This window comes from Nematolebias whitei, chromosome 11 (genome assembly GCF_014905685.2).
Source record: "Nematolebias whitei isolate Nwh7 chromosome 11, NemWhi1, whole genome shotgun sequence".
NCBI lineage: Eukaryota > Metazoa > Chordata > Actinopteri > Cyprinodontiformes > Rivulidae > Nematolebias > Nematolebias whitei.
The window spans coordinates 2,076,354-2,096,184 of NC_056508.1; the positions used below are offsets into that span (position 1 = coordinate 2,076,354).

At 41.4% G+C, this 19,831-nt stretch overlaps 1 protein-coding gene across 3 annotated transcripts in view; it reads right to left on the bottom strand.

Moving 5' to 3' along the window:
• Window positions 1-19,831, bottom strand: part of acss2 (acyl-CoA synthetase short chain family member 2) — a 224,371-nt gene that overhangs the window by 151,292 nt on the left and 53,248 nt on the right. For all 3 annotated transcript variants that reach the window (XM_037684629.1, XM_037684628.1, XM_037684627.1), the window contains exon 3: window positions 14,140-14,231. In XM_037684629.1, the coding sequence (XP_037540557.1) occupies window positions 14,140-14,231 (92 nt within the window). The remainder of the gene's footprint in view (window positions 1-14,139; window positions 14,232-19,831) is intronic.

Sequence of the window (19,831 nt, forward strand, 5' to 3'; positions counted from 1 at the left end):
GACGGTGCTATTTAAGAGACTGAGCTGAATACAGCTCCTCAGACTGAAGAAGTCTCTCGGATGAGAGACGAAACGTTTCTACATTTTTTGTTGATTTGCTTTGTTTTGTTTTTTCTTTAATGTCCAGAGGACCAGATTTAACTTTTTTAAACTCAGAGTAGAGCCGCTGCTTCTCCACGTCGAGAGAAGCCAGTTGAGGTGGCTCGGGCATCTGGTTAGGATGCCTCCTGGACGCCTCCCTGGTGAGGTGTTCCGGGCACGTCCCACCGGGAGGAGACCCAGGACACGTTGGAGGGACTATGTTTCTCGGCTGGCCTGGGAACGCCTTGGGATTCCCTTGGAGGAGCTGGCCCAAGCAGCTGGGGAGAGGGAAGTATGTGCCTCCCTACTTAAGCTGCTACACCCGTGACCCGACCTCGGATAAGTGGAAGAGAATGGATAGATCATGAACTTCTTTATATATCTCACACTTAACATAAACACTGTTTATTATTATTAAACTTATTATTTAGCACATTTAAGTATGTTATAGTGCAGCGCAACGTGTGCGCCTGCCTCGACAGGTTCGTTTTATAAACAGCAATAATAGAACTGGATCAGACTGTCTTCCAACACAGATGTCGGTCACAGCACTTTGTACTTCAAAAAGCAGTGTGTCACCGCCATGCTGATAGAAATATGCCGTCTGCCCACGCGTGAGTGTGCGCATGTGGTTTAACACAAAGCCTTAGCGGGAGTCAGCAAGCGATCAGCGAAAAACCTCCACTCTGGAAGGTGGGTTCAGAAACCTCTGGATTCAAAGAGGGTGGTCACTGGTGTCGTGTAAATGAAAAGCAGAACTGCAGAGAGAAAGGAGTGGATTCACTCAAAATACACGACGTGTGAATGACCCCACAGAAAAGGAGAAAAACTGCTGGATTTATAATTTATGCAGAGTATAAAACTATATTGTTTTATATCGATATAGTCTCATTTTATATCGGGTTTTAAATCATCTTGATATTTTTAAAATATCGGTATATTGCCAAGTCCTATGTGTTAAAAAATAAAAATATATTAAAAATTAAAGAAATAAAAGTCAAGTGCACCCCTAAAGTCATTGTGATGAATTGTTTCACATTAGTACCTCAGATCTTAGTCATTGGAGTGAGTTTCCAAACAGGATGATGCATATATGGACTAGTTGGAGCTGCAGCTTATGATTTCACCATGTATACGCGAGTATCTCGATAAGATAGAAAGGCACTATTTAAGTACAGTCCATTTACCATTCCATTTACTAGTTGAACGAAGTGTGTCTATAATATCCTGATGCAAGATCAATAATTTCAACAATTTTTTTAATCTGTCCAGAGAACCTGACTGAATTTTGTTGATGTCTCTAACATAATTATTGAAACAAGTGTTTACTTATGTAGGTCAACGTAGATGTTTAACAACCCATTAAAATACACAAGAATGCAGGAAATGGCATCTATTTTATTCAAAATTTTCTGGGGGAGGACCCCCAGACTCCCCTCCCCCAGTGTGCCCTACCACACCCCGCAGGAAGCCCACCACCATGGTTAAAATAATTCCTAGAGGAAACACTGAACAGGGTGCCCAACATTTTTCAGTCAGGTCATCTGGACAGTTTCTTTTTTTGTGCTGAAACGTTTCACCTTCGATCCGAAAGGCTTCATCAGTCAAGGAAACACACAACAAAACTGATTGTTCCCCCAACAGCTTACCCCAAAGTGGAACAAACCAGTTATGTTGGTGTTAAGATGGTCTCTTTGGTACACCCCCCTCCTCCATCGCTGGCCCTCTTCCTTGTTGACGGTCATGTCAAACTGGATAATATGTCTTCGAAACTTCCACCTTTTAAGTCCAGATAAATTCAAAAAAAGGGATATGAAACGTTTTTGTGAACAGTCATTCCTCTGGGATCTATCCCACTTTGACTGGCATCGTATTCTATTAACTGACGAAGTGAACTCCGCTTGGAACTATTTTCATAATAGTTTCATTTATTTTGTGAACAAACATGCTCCTTTTCGTCAGTTCAAATAAAGGGACAAGACAGCCCCTGGTTTACTCGAGAGCTAGCCGACGACCTGCACAGGAGAGATCATCTTTGGGCCGCAGTGAGAAAATCTGACTCAGACACTGATTGGCTGAGTTTTCGGCAGATGAGGAATAAATGTACAACTGCCATCAAAGCTGCAAAACGCAACTATTCTTATATGCTTATTGTTCCATATTTTCCTAACAGAGCACTTTGCTTTCAGACTGCAGGTTCACTTGTGGTTCCTAGAATTTACAAAAACAGAATGGGAGGCAGATCTTTCAGTTCTCAGGCTCCTCTCTTGTGGAACCAACTTCCAATCTCTGTCTGTGAGGCTGACACATTATCCAGTTTTAAAACTAGGCTTAAGACTTTCCTTTTTGATAAATCCTATAGCTAGGGTCGGCTTGGGTTTCCTGAGCTGTCCCTTAGTTATGCTGCTATAGGCTTAGACTGCTGGAGGACAAACTGACCACACTTTTCACTCTGCTACTGTCTTTACTTACTCTGCTCAACCCGTTTTGTATTTGTAATTATTTTTTCTATCCTTAACATGTGTGTTTTGTCTTTCAGATACACCTGGACCTGCTATTCTGTGTTCGTTTGTCTCTCCTTCCTGTCCTCTCAAACCAGCCGGTCAAAGCAGATGACCGCTTGTCCTGAGCCTGGTTCTGCTGGAGGTTTCTTCATTTTAAAAGGGAGTTTTCCTTTCCACTGTTGCCACTGTGCTTGCTCAGGATGGGAGACTGCAAAGAAGACAAGATTCAACTTGTCTGCTGGCCTCCTTAGATAGAGAACTTTACTAACTGGCTTTTATGTATGTGAATGTTTCTGTAAAGTGCCCTGACACAACTTTGTTGTGGCTCAATGGAATTTACCTGTCTAAATAAAGGCTGAATGAATGCGAACAGGACCACATCATTTCCAAAGAGCAGAGAAGGAATCCTGAGGCCACCGAACCAGAATCCCTCCACCCCATGGCTGCACCGAGAAATGCAGTCCATAAAATTTATTAACAGAATCGGTGACAATGGGCAGCCTGGCGCAGACCAATTCCCACCAAGAAGGGGTCCGACTTACTACCAACATTGCGAACCAAACTCTCGCACCGTTTGTATAGGGACCACACAGCCCATAGCAATGGACCCCTAATATCGTACTCACAGAGCACCCCCCACAGTGTACCTTGAGGAACATGTCCTGATGCATGCTCAATAATTCAGGTAGAAAAATCTAAAAGTTAAATCTGGTCCTCAGGACATTAAAAAAATAAATAAAAATTGTAGAAACGTTTCGTATTTGATGAAAGACGAAACTTTTCAACAATTTTATTTATTTATTTTTTGAATGTCCAAAGGACCCGATTTAACTTTTTTAGACTTGAGGAACATGGTTGAAAGCCTTCTCCAAGTCCACAAAACACATGTAGACTGGATGGGCAAACTCCCATGATCAATGTTCCATCTAAGCTGCGTGCCTGCTAAATCGCGCACTGCTCGCACTTTCTCTCAAGTTAGACATATTATCTGTTGCAGATCCAATCGCCGTGAAACAATGTCGACACACGGCTTTGGATTTGCACTTGTCTTTTCTCATTGTTGAGTCTCAACAAGAAAGCCATTATGTTCCCAAACAGGAGACCGCAATGAGATGTTAGGCTGCTAATACTACGCGTGCTGCAAGACTATGCAACAATTATTAGTGCCGTGCCGAAACACGCTTAGGAACTTTAGTCAAGTCAAGTCATATTTATTTATAGAGCACAATTTAAAACAGATAGACTGTTATCAAAGTGCTTAACACTAATGGTAACACTAAGAAATAAAAAGTAGTAAGAATATACCTTAAAAAATTAAAACAGCAGCATTAAAATGAAGACATGGAACAAGATATACTAAATCAAGTTCTTTAGTTCTGTAGTGCATAATCTCTCGTTAATAAAATTTAATGAGTGAAAAAATAACCGAAACGGAACGCACATGGACCGAACCGAACACGACGTACCAAAATGGTTCAACACATTCACGTGTAATGTTACACCACTAATTAACACTAAACAATAAGCACAACGACCACTTATTAATATCACATACAATCATCTGCCCCTTCAAGTGAAGCATTTCTGCTTCTACCCTAAAAAAATCTCAGCCCCTAAAAGAGTGGTGGGGGTGAGTGCAGAGCTAGCCAGGCAGTCGTAAACGGGCAGGAGTTCACAGACAGTGGCCAAGAACAGACGGAGAAGGCGCATGGAGGTTTCCCATGTGGAGCTGGATGGTGAATTCAGCGGAGAAGAGTCTGCTCAAAACCGTCAAGTACGTGGGGGGGATAAGATGTTTGACAGAAGTGGAGTGTTTAGAAATGTAGGTAAATGTAGATGTTTAACAACCCGTTAAAATACACTAAAATGCAGGAAATCACATCTACTTTATTCAAAATTTTCTGAGGGAGGAACCCCTGCCCCCCAACTGGCTTACCCGCTATTTGCATTCCAGCATCGATCAGTTTATAAATTAAGCCCTGCCCATGACTCCTCGAGGGCCCTCATGAGGGTAAAAAGCTGATTCAGTGTTCCACAGCCAGGATGGAACTCGCATTGTTCCTCCTGGATCTGAGGTTCGACTAAAGATTTGATTCACTTCTCCAGTGCCCCTGAATAAAACTTATCAGGGAGGCTAAGGAGAATTATGCCCCTATAATTGGAGTATACGCTCCAGTCCCACTTTTTGAAGAGGGGAACCACCACCCCAGTCTGCCAATATAGTGGCACTGCCCCCGATTTCCACACTATGTTGCAAAGACATGTCAAACAAAACAGCCCCACAACATCCACAGCCTCATCCACCCTTGGAGTCCTGCAGCCTTGGAGCTTTTTAACTACCTTGGTGACCTCAGCCACGGTTAATGATAGACCAACCCCAATGTCCCCTGACTCAGCTTCTTTCATGGAAGATGTACTGGTGCGATTAAGAAGGTCCAAGAAGTATTCCTTCCACCTCCCGACGACATCACTGGTTGAAGTCAACAGCACCCCACCTTCACTGAACAGTGTTAATAAAGCACTGTTTTCCCCTCCTCAGTCGCCTGATATTTTGCCAGAATCTCCTTGGAGCTGACCGAGAGTCTCTATCCAAGGCCTCAGTGAACTCCTCCCATATCTGAGCTTTTGCCTCAGTAACAGCAAAGACTGTGGACTGTTTGGCTCTCCGGTACTCCTCAGCTGCCTCTAGAGTCCCACCGGCCAACAAGGCTTGACAGGACTCCTTCAGTCGACAGCCTCCCTAACCCAAGGTGTTCACCACTGAGTTTGTGGATGGCCACCGCAAGAAGTACAGACAACCTTGTAGCTAAAGCTTAAGGCAGCTACTTCAACAATTGAGGTGTAGAACATGTCCAACGCAGACTCGATGTCCCCCACGTCAACTGGGATGTGGTTAAAAGCTCTCTTGGAGATGAGAGTTGAAAATCTGTCTGATGGGTTCTTCTGCCAGGCATTCCCAGCAAACCCGCACTACAAGTCTGGGTCTACCAGGTCTGTCCGGCATCTTCTCCCATCATCTGCCCCAACTCACTACCAAGTGGTGATCAGTTGACAGCTCAGTTCCTCGCTTCACCCGAGTGTCCAAAACAAACGGCCGCAAATCAGATGACAACTAAAAAAGTCAATCATCGATCTATGATCTGGGCCGTCCTAGTGCCAAGTGCACTTACGGACACCCTTATGTTCGAACATGGTGTTTGTGATGGACAAACTATGACTAGCACAGAAGTCCAACAACAGAACACTGCCCAAGTTCAGATCAGAGAGGCCGTTCTTCCCAATCAAGCCCCTCCAGTCCACACTGTCACTACCCAGGTGTGCAATGAAGTCTAGGACTGGGCCATATCATATCGATCATGATAATACCTGTAAAAAAAAAGCTTGCCCGGGCAAAAAAAAATGATATGATATGCTAATTTCCTGACGTAATACGTCAAGGCACCACGCCCCTTTAACAGAACCGAGCGCGCTGAACGACCATCCCGAATTGCGCACCAACCCTCCACCTGTCGGTCCAGGTGTGACGCTAATTAGCAGCACGCAATACTAGCTAGCTAAAAAGCTAAAAACAAACAATGCACGGCTCAGCTGCGTCTCTCCATCCAGCTCTAAACTGCAGGTACAGACAACTCGAAAGTCTCTCCCTTCCCCAGCTCTAAGCTGCCACTCGTCTTTTTTTTTTTCTCTCCCCACTCCACTCTGAGCTGCCAGTGCAGAATGCGTCTCCCCCGCTCTAAACTGCCCGTACAAACACGCGCAGCTTAACTGTCTCTTGAGATCCACAGTCCATGGACCAAGAACAGAGTCAGGTGATCAGAGACAGAGGATCGGAGAAATGAATGAATCATTCCTGCAGGAACATAGGAAGCTGAAACACAACAAGCTTCAGGGTCAGCTGATAACCTTGTTACAAGTTCTGGAAGTTATAGCTCATTTAAAGGAAAAATATATTTTGTTACATTTATGCTCAACAGATCTTAAGCTTGATTTTATTTTGTTATTTTGGGACACTGCACCTGCACTTTAGTTTTTGTGGTGGATTTATTGATCTACTTGTGCAGACTTTTTCAATCTAAATAACAGAAGGGTTTTTTTTATATACTTGCAGACTGAATACTTTACAATATATAAAGTAATTTCAGTAAAATTACCCCTTGTTTTTTTTTATTGTATGTAATACTGCAAAAACAAAATGTTTAGTACAAACCAGATTCCAAAAAGTTGGGACACTAAACAAATTGTGAATAAAACCTGAATGCAATGATGTGGAGGTGCCAACATCTAATATTTTATTCAGAATAGAACACAAATCACAGATCAAAAGTTTAAACTGAGAGAATGTATCATTTTAAGGGAAAAATCTGTTGTTTCCAAATTTCATGGCGTCAACAAATCCCAAAAAAGTTGGGACAAGTCCATTTTTCCCACTGTGTGGCATCCTCCCTTCTTCTTACAACACTCAACAGACGTCTGGGGACAGAGGAGACCAGTTTCTCCAGTTTAGAAATAGGAATGCTCTCCCATTCATGTCTAATACAGGCCTCTAACTGTTCAGTCGTCTTGGGCCTTCTTTGTCACACCTTCCTCTTTATGATGCGCCAAATGTTCTCTATAGGTGAAAGATCTGGACTGCAGGCTGGCCATTTCAGTACCTCTCAACCTTATGTACAAGCTCAGGCTCCTTCCTGCCAGAAAGGTTACATTCCATGCTTATGGTTAGCTCCACATAGTGAAAAATCACCAGTGTACTTTGATTTTAGTGTGAAGAACTGTCTTTAAACCTTTTTTTTTTAACAGACTTGAATTTATTGGAATTAGATGTAGCAGGAGCTAATTCTGCTAAAGGTTTTCAAAGTTAGTGAAAATGCTAATCCGCTACATGGAACGTTAGCTCTGCTATTAGCAGATTAGCAGAACCATGCCCACCACCGCTTCTCTCCATACTTGTGAAACAAAAACAAAAAGTAAGCCATTCATCATGGATCTGAATCGGTACTCACCTGTTTTACATGCCCTTGTAAATATTATTCCTGAGCACTATAAATAAACTTTCACTTACCTTTGTATTGAATGGTTCAGTCTCTTTTTCCTCAGTCTACACTACCCTGGGTATAAAAACTAATCAATAATGATAGTCATAACGCTTTGATAATCATTGGTTGTGTGCTCGGGTGTTTCCTCGACCAGTTCGTTTAAGTTTTTTTAACACCTGCGTAACACGAATATGAAAAAACATATTACCACTGTACATCATATTCTATGAGAGTAATTGCCTCTTAAAAGCACTTGAAACAATAATAGTGGGTAGGTGTTGAACTTTAAAATGCAAGTGCAATGTGTGTGACTGAAGGCAACTGTTACTCTGTTGAAAGCAGAAGCTTTCATAATCTTAAAGCACGTAACGTGTTGGGCATGTTTCCCAATCTGTGGGTGTACATGAGGCTCAGCGACAACGTGCGCTTCAATGAAGCAACACAAGCAAAAACAGTTAAAAGAGATAGATGTTTATTTGTTCAGTGTATTTTTATGTGCTGGAGTAAAAAAAAAGGTCTGTTCACATTTGATATTCAAAACAATTCTAAATTCATATTTGACTTAACTGCATGTGGTCAGCTCTGATGCCTCTGTTCACATTTGGTGGCAAAGGGCACATTTCAAACAGTTTTGTAATCGGATTACGCACTCTTCACACACACACACAGCCACACCACACAAAGGGAGCGTCAGGGAGAAACAACCACAACATCAGCAGGTCTGCTGAGGTTTCTCTAAAACTGACAATACATTCACACGTCTGAGCTGCATTATTTTGACATTAACATGGTTCTGAAGCGCTTTTTTTAAATCATCAAACCAAAAGCTTAATTCCCTAAAAGATACAATAAAAAAACAAGCTGTACACTGATGGCCCACTTTGCTGAGGGATTTGAATAATGAATGTTTGAAGTTTTTGATGAGTTTTATTTGGACTGGAATTGAACAGGGAATGCAAGTAAACTAATGTTTTGGAGCAAGGTATTTTGAGTGGATAGGAGTTACACTGTGGAGAAGAACAGAGGGAGTTTTGTTTTGTTGCAGCAGAGTGACAAATCCTGGAAAGGGGAGGAAGCAATTGTATTCGTGGCTAGGTACAATGCATCTGAAGAGTACTCACAGTGCTTCACTTTTTCCATATTTTGATGTATTAGCACCTTATTCCAAATTGTATAAAATTACCATAATCTCTTTTCTCAAAATTCTACACACAATGCTCCATTAGATACTCTGGTACTCCAAATTTTACGGGTCCGAGATGATGGTTTTTTTTTTTTTTTTCTTCATTTAGCCTTTATTTATCCAGGTTAGTCTCATTGAGCCACGAGAACTCATTTTCAAGAGAGACCTGTTTAGGGAGCACATGGTGGGGGTTAAGGGCCTTGCTCATGGGCCCAGAGTAGGGCGAATGAGGGTGGGGGCAAGTGTGGGTGTTTCACCTACCCCACCCACAATTTTGATGTTGTCGGGGCCGGGGCGCGAACCGGCGATCTTCGGATCACAAGCCCACCTCTCTAACCTCTGCGCCACCACCCCTACTCTACCCCTGTAGAGTAGGGGTGCCCAATACGCTGATTGCGATCTACCAGTCGATCGCGAAGGCAATTTGATTAGATCGCATGGCAAAATAAGACGTCATTCTTTTTTTTAATAGACGTCAGCCTATCGATCTATCCTCACTATGCAATTTGTCACTTGATTGGCATACAGTGTAGACAATCAGAGACTGGATCTTTTCTGACATACACCATACAGGCACATCAGGGTTTCCTCTACATGCATTTTATCGTGGAGCACCGCCACGGTAAAATTCAAGCTGCCACACCTTCAGAATAGAGGTTTATATAGATTTGAAATAAATGTAAATATCATGAAACATAAAAATTTACTTTATTTTGAAAAGCCATCAGTACCGGCTCCTGCCTGTGAAGCTGCTGCGGTGCAGCACGGCTCTGTGAAACTAGAGACGAGTCCACTGTTAAAAGTAAAGGGAGAGAAAAGGTGAAAGAAAAGAACCCAAGGAAGAAATGCATTTTTACTTCATGCCTGTGACGCAGTTACCTGCAAACTAGTGGCTTTTTGGCAAAATTTGCCTATTTCAAACTAAAATATGTCATTTACGTGAATCGTCCAGATCCAAAGAGGTTTTTTTTTTGGTGGGTGGGGTCAGAGGTGCAGTGGATGGCATTTCCTTTTAAGAAACAGTGTTCTTCCTTGGTCATTTAGCTTAGCAGGTGGCAGGCAGCAGGTGCTCATCGCTTTGGGGAGTTTTATTGTCAGGGCTGGGGGAGGAGGAGGAGACATCTTCATGTTGCGCATTAGCTTACAGCTACAGTACGTTAGTGACGTCAGCTGTAACGTCAGTCTCTCTGATAGCTGGAGCTGCTGGTTGTTATCTGATTAATGACGGTGATAGAGAACATGCGTTTTTATTTAATTTAATTGGAACAAGCAGTGTTTAAATGTAATTTGTAAATAAATCTAACACAAAGATAATAATTTAATGATTAAGCTTCAACTTTTAATTTGCTGGCAAAGTCTGAAGACACTGCGTTGTATGGCAAGATGAATTGCATTTAAACAGGAATTAAATAAATTTATTTCATCTAGTCAAGTGTGGGTAATTAGTATTTTACAGTGTGTGTGTGTGTGTGTGTGTGTGTGTGTGTGTGTGTGTGTGTGTGTGTGTGTGTGTGTGTGTGTGTTTAATTGCTCTTTTAGCTACTTTTGCCTGAACCTAACACTGTAAGTGAAACAAGGCATTTCTTGAGTTGCTGTAAATTATGATATAAAACATTTACTGTCTCATTCCAGAAAACAACAACAAACAACAACAACATCCTTCATGATGGACAGACATCATGGACACCACAGCAGCAGCTGTCTTCACTGAAACATCCTGAACATGATCGTCACTGACATGAGGCCTCTGTCGATGGTTGAAGATGAAGGCTTCACTACAATAATCCACACTTTTAATCCAGGTTACAATAATCCACACTTTTAATCCAGGTTACAATAATCCACACTTTTAATCCAGGTTACAATGATCCTTCAAGGACACATTTTACAAAATAGCTACACATTGTGCAGGTATAAAGACACATTTGTATGTATTTTTGTGTACATTTATTTTTTATTGAAGATATTTGACTAACTTTTTATTTTTTAATTATTCAATATTTTGCTAACAGAATAGTCAAGTAGCAACTTGATTTTTGTGCGATTTGCTATGGCAGTCAAATTTTGGAATAAAGAGGTGTTAATTAAAACTTTTTTTTTTTTTGCCGAATCATCGGTTATCAAAAAAATGTCTTGTCCGATTAATCGATTATTGAAATAATTGTTAGTTGCAGCCCTATCAGAGATGCTGTTTCTAGTCTTGTGTCTGTTAAAACAATCCCAAACCAGTTTGAGGCCTTAGCTGTAAACATCACTGAATGGAGGCCAGATTTTATCTGTAGTGGGTTGTCATCGTCCTCCCTCAGCAACACCCAAGGCTCTGTCCTCCCTGATGGAATTCCTTGGAAATTTTAAATTCAAAGAGATTTTTTGGCAGGAGATTTCAACATTGACTGGGGTAAGTCGACCCCCCTCTGTGATCAATTCAAGGAATGTTGCCTGTCACTCAGTCTAACCCAACTCAATGAGACTCCCACTAGAACAAACAAAAACTGTCCTGATAAATCCTCCATCTTAGACCTGTTTCTAACTAATATGCCTCACAAATTCCCTGGTACAGGTGTATTCAATGACATTTTGAGTGATCATTGTGTGACAGCGGCTCTCAGAGATATTAAACTTCCACCTTCTAAGCCCAGATTAATAAATAAAAAACGTTTTTGTGAACAGTCATTCTTCTGGGATCTGTCTCACTTTGACTGGTATCGTATTCTGTTAACTGATGACGTGAACTCCGCTTGGAACTATTTTCATAATAGTTTCATTTATTTTGTGAACAAACATGCTCCTTTTCATCAGTTCAGAATAAAGGGACGAGACAGCCCCTGGTTTACTCCAGAGCTAGCTGACCTCCTGCACAGGAGAGATCATCTTTGGGCCACAGCGAGAAAATCTGGCTCTGATAAAACAGACGATGATCTCAGCTCATGAAACTGTTTGTCGTGCAGTCAGAGTATTTGAAGTGAAACATGTTTTAAATGTTAGTAAAAAGACACCAGAATGCAGACAATGGCATCTATTTTTTTTTTTATTCTGTTGGGGAGGACCCCCAGACCACTAACACCCCCCCACCACCACCACCCTGGTCCGTGAAAATATTGTCTTACATCAAACCGGTCAAGGGCGCAATAAAAGGTTTGGGACCACTGGTTTAGATGGTTTATAAATTATACTTCAGAAGAGTTTTTGTGCAGACTTGAACAGGTTTTGAAATTTTGTTAAATATTTACCAAATATGAATCAATTTGGTAAAGACTGTGAAGTCTGTACATTTCATATTTGGTTAAGTTTTGAAAATAGAGAAAATGTTAGTGCAATATGGTTAAAAAAAACAGTAAAGTCTTCATTTTATCTTGAGTCAAAGGTTAATGCACAATGTATGGTAGGCTGAAGTCTTTGTTCACTTTTGTATTTATATATTTTGAATTCAGTGTTTCCCCTACCATTATACAAGCGGGGGCGCACCACCCCGTCAAGAGAGCTGAAGCTCCTCGGTTGCAGGGCCCTGGGGGTGGATGAGATTCGCCCGAAGTTCCTTAAGGCTTTGGATGTTGTGAGGTTGTGTTGGCTTACACAACTCTGCAATATTGCAAGGACATCGGGAGCAGTTCCCCTGGATTGGCAGACCGGGGTGGCGGTCCCACTATTCAAAACGGTGGACCGTAGAGTGTGTTCCAACTACAGGGGGATCACGTTCTTAAGCCTCCATGGTAAGGTCTATTCAGGGGTTCTGGAGAGGAGGTTCCGTCGGATAGTGGAACCTCGGATTCAGGAGGAGCAATGCGGTTGTTGTCTTCTTATTCCAGACTACTACAGAACCTCTGGCAGTATTCATGGACAATCTCACTACCTTTGCCGCCTTCCCTCCCCCCTGAGGAATGTCTGCGTCACTGTGTTGCTTTATGTGCAGGATCTTTTTTCCAATTTCTGGCACTGCATTGGCCAGGGCTTAGTGCCAGTTATGATTTTTTTTGCCTCCTCACACTGTTGTCACTTTTCTCTACTTTATTGTCTGTCTAAACAAGTCTCACTTGTAAATGAGTCCCTGAGGCTCGATGCGATTAATCTGTATAAATAAAGGTTGAATTTTCTTTCATTCAACCTTTGTTCGAGGCTCAATGTGATTTATCTCTATAGGTAATTCACACTGAGCCTCGAAGACTCATTTACAAGTGAGATCTATTTGGATATACAATAAAGTGGTGAAAATGACTACATAGGTTTTGGAGGCAAAAAAAAATTCCTAACACGATCTTAATCTATGGTAGAAGATTAATAGCCTGAACATGAAAAAAAAAATAAAACTCGCACACAAGCACATGACACTGATATTCCGTGGGGGGACGGGGGGGGGGGGTGTGAGCGTGTCCAGAGACACTCTGAGAGGAACTGCAAGAGTTCCGATAAGAGTGGTATAATCGCTCAGTTCCCATAGTTCCCTCTGTAAACACTCTCGGGGGGGGGGGGGGGGGGGGGGGGGGGGGGGGGGGGGCAGAGGAGGCCAAGGACAACGTCAGATAGAATCCAAAGAGTCCTGAAATGATGACAGAACGTTTATTCAGCTGTGCCCCTCTGACTGGTCCATACACTTCCTCGGTGGGAGGGGGGGCAGAGCATCAAGGTTTGCAGAGCTTCCAGACAAATTAAGATGGCCTGTCAAGGCCAGTCAGGGAGATGAATTCAGATAAACACGATTGTTTGGGGACAGGCAGAACTTTACTGAATAGGTCTACCTTGAGTCAGTGTCGTTCCTCTCGGTTCCGAAACATCCAAATTAAGTGGCCATACCACTCGTCCGTGCCTGAGAGTATTCCCCGAGATCGGATCCATCCTGCCAGAAGCAATTGAGTCTGGGTGCTCGAGGCACAAACCAAGCCATCACATAAGGCAGGCAGCCTGATCAGGGCCAAATTTGCTGCCGACGACTTCCTTGTTTGTTGATAGATCAGGAACCAGCCGAATCCAAAAAGCAAAAAACCAGTTATCATAAATCCAATTATATATGCGCCCTTAACATCTTCGATTGACAGCAGAGACAGACACATCACCAAGTCTTCCAAGTCGATGAGATATCCAGCTGCGTGTGTGCCAACAGAGCAAGTTGGCTTGCCTAAAGCCCGTCTTCTCTTCGAAGAAATGTTATCAAATGCTTTGAGGGACCAACTGACCAAATCCATAACAGTATTATGATTCGGAAGATTTGTGAAGAGAGGCTCTAAAGCAGTTTCATAGACAGGACAAAGCAAAGCAAAGCAAATCAGAGAAGGAGAGAAAGGGAAAAGCATTCATCCTTGACAAGAGCAATTGTTGAAGTGAATGAATGAATGAATGAACTTACCCTGTGATTTCAGGACATTGGAAAACTGACAGACACTCTGCAGCAGCTCTCTGTACGTCACCGTCAGCTCATCACCCGGCTCATTGCCTTCCCTGGAGTTCATTATTAAACAAGTAGAAACAAATGTTACTGGAAAGACTCCTAATGATGTTTTATTTGTAAAACAACAACAACAACAACAACAAAAAACAATAATTTTTAAATGATAAATACTGTATGGCATATTTAGTGTTACAAGAGCCAGAGCACATGAAAACATTTGCTTGTTGTTTCCTATTGCTCCTTCCCCAAACCAGGCACAGGTGTTGCCTGGTCACGATACACACCCACTCCCAAAACATCCTCCTTTTGATTTTTGATGCAATGACAACTTGTTTGAAACTAATTGTTAATGTAATGTGCAGAACTGAATAAGAAATTAACTCCCAAACTGAACAACTCCCAATCTCTAGGCAAATGTTGGGCCATCAGGAAAATCAAGTTTCAAGTCATGAGGAGTGGTAACACTTTCCAGCTGTATGTCCTAACATTCCTGAAGTGATCTGATTGCCAATTACCATACAGTTTATCTGGCATATTAAATATAATGACATCTCAAGGTTGTTTCAGCATTCATACGGTTGTTTTCATTGTGTGAATGTTTATTTATTTATTTTTTTTATTTATTCATTTCAAATTACAAACACAATAACAATTTCAAAACAAGAGAGTAAAATACAAAACATAAAATGAAAGGCAGCAGAAGAAGAAAAAAAATCTTATTATTTCTGCCCCTTAAACAAAATCAATTCAAACAATCAATTCAATCAATAATCATCTATAAATAATACAACAAAATTACATAACTGATCACAATTTTTCCATTTATATTTCGTTTGATATTAACTAACTTAAATCTATATGTATCCATTCAACAATATGTTCTTAATCTTTTTCTTAAATATAAACATTGACTTTGATTTTTTTACATCATCATCCAAACTATTCCAAAAACCCATTCCCTGTACTGAAGTAGACCTACCCCTTAAACTAGTCCTATACTTTGGTTTCACAAAAATATCTGTTCCCTTTAGATTATAACAACTTTTCCTTTTCACAAAATATGCTTGAATGTTCGAGGGTAGTATATAATTCTGAGCTTTATACATAAGTAGGAGAATCTTATAATCCACCAGATCATAAAACTTAAGTAATTTCAATTTATAAAATAAAGTAGTTGTAGGATGACAGTAATGTTTTTTAGTTATAATTCTTATAGCTCTTTTCTGTAACACAAAAATAGGCTTAGGTTTTTCAGGCAATCTAATAACTTCTTTTTGTAACCACTTCCTGGATCTCTTTTCAGAGGTTCATAAGTGTTTAAGTCACTAAGGAGTGTCATAACTTTCTCATGATAGTCTTTCTGGTTCAAAATCACTGTGCACCTTCCTTTGTCTGCTGGGAGAATGATGATGTTTTTTGTCCTTGCTAAGAGTGGTGAGTGCATCCCTCTCCTCTCTACTGATGTTGGAAGGTGGTGGTTTGGCATTGCTGAGGCAGGATGAAACTTTGATTCTGAGCTGTTCTGCTTCACCCTCTTTCATTTTGTTGTTGCGGATGGCTGATTCTGTGGCTATGATCATCTAAACCAGAGGAATTCTACTTGGTGCAACCGCAAAGTTCAGTCCCCTGGCAAAGAATCTCTGTCTCCGGCTGGGTGAGCTGTCTGTCAGATAAATTCTTCACCCACTTTTCTGTCTCCCTGGCATGTAATTGCCTGAAAAATTTGGAGCAGGACAAGGCTATTGACCGTATTCTGTACCACAGACTGTACCCAGGGGAGGCCACACCTAGTCTGTATGGTTTACCTAAAATCCACAAACAAGGTGTACCTTTAAGACCTATTGTTAGCATGATTAACTCTGTCACTTACAATGTTTCTAAATATCTGGCGTCTGTACTCATCCCTTTAGTTGGCAGCTCAGAACACCACATACAGAACACCATGGACTTTGTGGACAAGGTGAGGGATGTCATCATGGAGACTGATGAAACAATGGTCTCTTTTGATGTCACATCACTCTTTACGTGCATTCCTGTTGATGATGCAGTAGAGGTGGTCAGTTTAAGATTAAAATCAGACACCACTCTGAGCAGCAGGACCACACTTTCCACAGAACAACTGTGTCAACTCTTGAAACTGTGCCTGCAGTCAACCTACTTCACATATGGGGAGCAATATTATAGGCAGAAACATGGGTGTGCTATGGGGTCTCCAGTTTCTCCTATTGTTGCCAACCTGTACATGGAGGAGGTAGAAAAGAGAGCCTTGACGTCCTTTTCAGGGACACCACCAAGTCATTGGTTCAGGTATGTTGACGACACCTGGGTTAAAATTAAATCTCAGGTAGTCCAACATTTTACTGACCACATCAACTCTGTGGATAAATACATCAAGTTCACACGAGAAGATGTAAAAAATGTCAGGTTGGCTTTCTTGGACTGTGAGGTCTCAGTCTCTGATAGAGGACATTTGCAAACTGAGGTGTACCACAAACCCACCCACACAGACCAGTATTTGCAGTTTGACTCCCATCACCCTTTGGAGTGTAGTGAGATAGGTCGGTTAGCTTCGTTAGCTTCGGAGCTCCACTACATGTTATAATATCTGGACTAGTTCAAGTACCTGATATTATACTTAATTTAAACGGGTTCTCTCTTTTTCGAGCTACTTGACAGATATGTGACAGAGATCAGTGACGTGAGACGTTAAATTTCTTTGACCCATCAAAATGAATGCGGTCATTTATTAACAGAATCAAAGTTTAACATCAAACATTGTACACGTGATTATTCTGATTGAAGCAATAACACAGCTTAACTAATTACAACAGACAATTATGAAAATATCTGGATGATTTACTGGCAAGATAGAAGAGTTTTAAAGATGGGAAATGAAGGAGTTTCAATGGAGAGGGAAAGATGGATGAGGGAATATGTGTCGACGACGAACGGCACTCTCCATCCGAACCCAGCTTCACCTCGGTACACGTAGGTAGTGGAAATCGACTCTTTACCTGTAGAAGATGTCTCCACTGGTACGGAGTTCCATTTAACGCCACCTTTCCAGCGTCTCCGTAGGAACAGCTGTGAATCGTCCGAAGTAGTGACGGTACTTCGTTCAACACACGCTCACCTCCCGGGTGGGCTCACATGAGTTGTGAGTCCGTCAGAGGTTCCACTAAGATGTGGAAGATTCCATAATTCCCACGAGACTCGGAAGAACTTCGGATCATGTCTGGAACCTCCTGTTCTCTCCAGCAACTTTTCTGTTCGGTTCTGCCCTCCGAACTGAACTGCTCTCCCACCGCACTGGTTGGAACTAGGAAGTGTCGACATTTAAAGAGTTCTGTTTCCGGTTCATTTGGGAAGTCCTGATTGGCTGAAAGAGCCAATAAGGGGTGTGTTTTTGTGACGTAAGAGGTCACTAGAAGTCAGAAAAACAGAAAAATGTTTTGGAACAGACAGAAAATGTTTTTGAAACAGACAAGAGAAATGTTTAGGCGAGATGGGAGGAAACAGGTGCCAGCTTCTCTATTTACGTCTGAGAGGATTTAAAAACATGAAAGTTTGTTCCAACAAACTTGTTGGCGTTTGTCTCCGACTTTTGACCGACTTACAGCCTGCTCATTTCAGACAGAAGATCAAGAAAATGAATAATTACTCTGTAACAGACATTAACTAGATTTCTACTTTGAATGAGGATTAAAAATCATTAAAACTGTTTCACAGTTGATTTAAAATGAGTAGTTCACTTCAACATTTAAAAATGATTTGAATTAAACACACTTTTGATTATCAAGACATTTGTAAAATAGTAATGATAATAGAAAAAGAGAGTGTTCTTTCAATTGATCCGTGCAGGACACACTTAGAAAGTCTCTGGATGGGCCAAACTGTATCTCTGGATTCAAATCAATGAAATGTCAGTTCTTGTCCCAGGAAGGCCCTCAGGGCCAGATTTGACCTGAGGCTTAGTTCACTACAGGAGCACAAGTTAGGAGTCATCAGGACTCTGTATCACAGAGCAGACAGCGTCCCCACTAACTCAGGAGCCAGACAGAAGGAGAAATCCTAGACCCAGACCGGTGGTCATTCCGTATGTTGAGGGAGTATCAGAGAAACTGAGACGTTTATTTTCTAAACATAACGTCCCAGTGGCTTTTAAACCCCAAAATACATTACAGCAAAGACTGGTTCATCCCAAAGATCCAGTCCCCCGGCACAAACAGAGTAATATAGTGTATGCTGTTCAGTGTCAGGAGGGCTGTGATCAGTCTTACATCGGGGAAACTAAACAGCCAATGGCCAAAAGGATGGCCCAGCACAGAAGATCAACATCATCAGGCCAGGATTCTGCGGTCTAACACTCATCTCCAGGCCAGCGGTCACTCTTTCAAAGATGAAGATGTTCACATCCTGGACAGGGAGGAACGATGGTTTGAGAGAGGAGTAAAGGAGGCCATCTTTGTGAAAAGAAATCATCCATCATTAAACAGGTGTAGAATGAACATATGCTGATATATATTCATAAATTAAACGGATTCTTTCATTTTTCTGGACTGTATAATATCGTGCATTGAATAATTAAAAATGTAACGTGAGACGTTAATTATCTTTGACTCACCAACGACAGTGGGTCATTTATTAACAGAATCAAGTTTAACACATCACACATTTACATTAATTGGCAAAAATTGAAAATAACAACAGCTTATTTAGCAGGTTTTACAAGGAAGACCATACGGCGATGGTTGAAAACCTTGCTTCCAGCTTCACACAGACATTTCTGAAAAATATCTGGAATGATTTGCTAGCAGGATAGAAGAATTTTAAAGATGGGAAATGAAGTTTAAGTTGAGAGAGATGGGGAGGGAATTTGTCTGTTATAACCAGAAACAGCACGCTCCTTCTAGACCAGCTTGACCCAACGGTATGCTTTGCGGTTGAAGATCGACTTTTTACCTTTCTGAAGATATGTCAGTTCCGGCGTAAAGTTCCACTTCGAGCCACTTTTCAGCGTCTCCGTAAGGACAGTAGGGAACCGTTCGGAGTCGTGAGATCATCCAGAACAGACTTCATAATTCCTCTGAACTTCTCTCGTCCAGCTTAGTTGCAGATGTCCTGAGCATGCTGCATTCCAGTATTCTGCATCCCAGCATTCTGGACTCTGGAACTGCCGAGTTTCAGAACTGCTCGAGCTCCTGCAGAACTTCTTCATCTACCAGTGAACTAGGAAGTGTTGCACCTTTTAAAAGAGCTCACTTCCGGTTCATTTGAGAACTTTCTGATTGGTCGATTGACCAAAACAGAGGTGTGTTTTGTGATGTAAGAGGTTATTGAAAGTCAAGGAGAAAGATTAAGATTGTTTAGGAACAGAAAGAAGATATTATGAAGAACTCAGACTTCGTGGAGTCAATTCTCTAGTATCTTGCTGTAAAAGTTAAACATGACATTTCTTTTTCAGTAAACTTGCAGTTGACCGAAACTTGAACTTTGACCAACTTACACAACTTGCTCGTTTCAAACAGACGATCAAGAAATTGAATCATTACTCTGTAACATATTCCAACTTGATTTCCACTTTGAATGAGGATTAAAAATCGTTATTACTGTTTCACAGTTGATTTAAAAATGAGTAGTTCACTTCAAC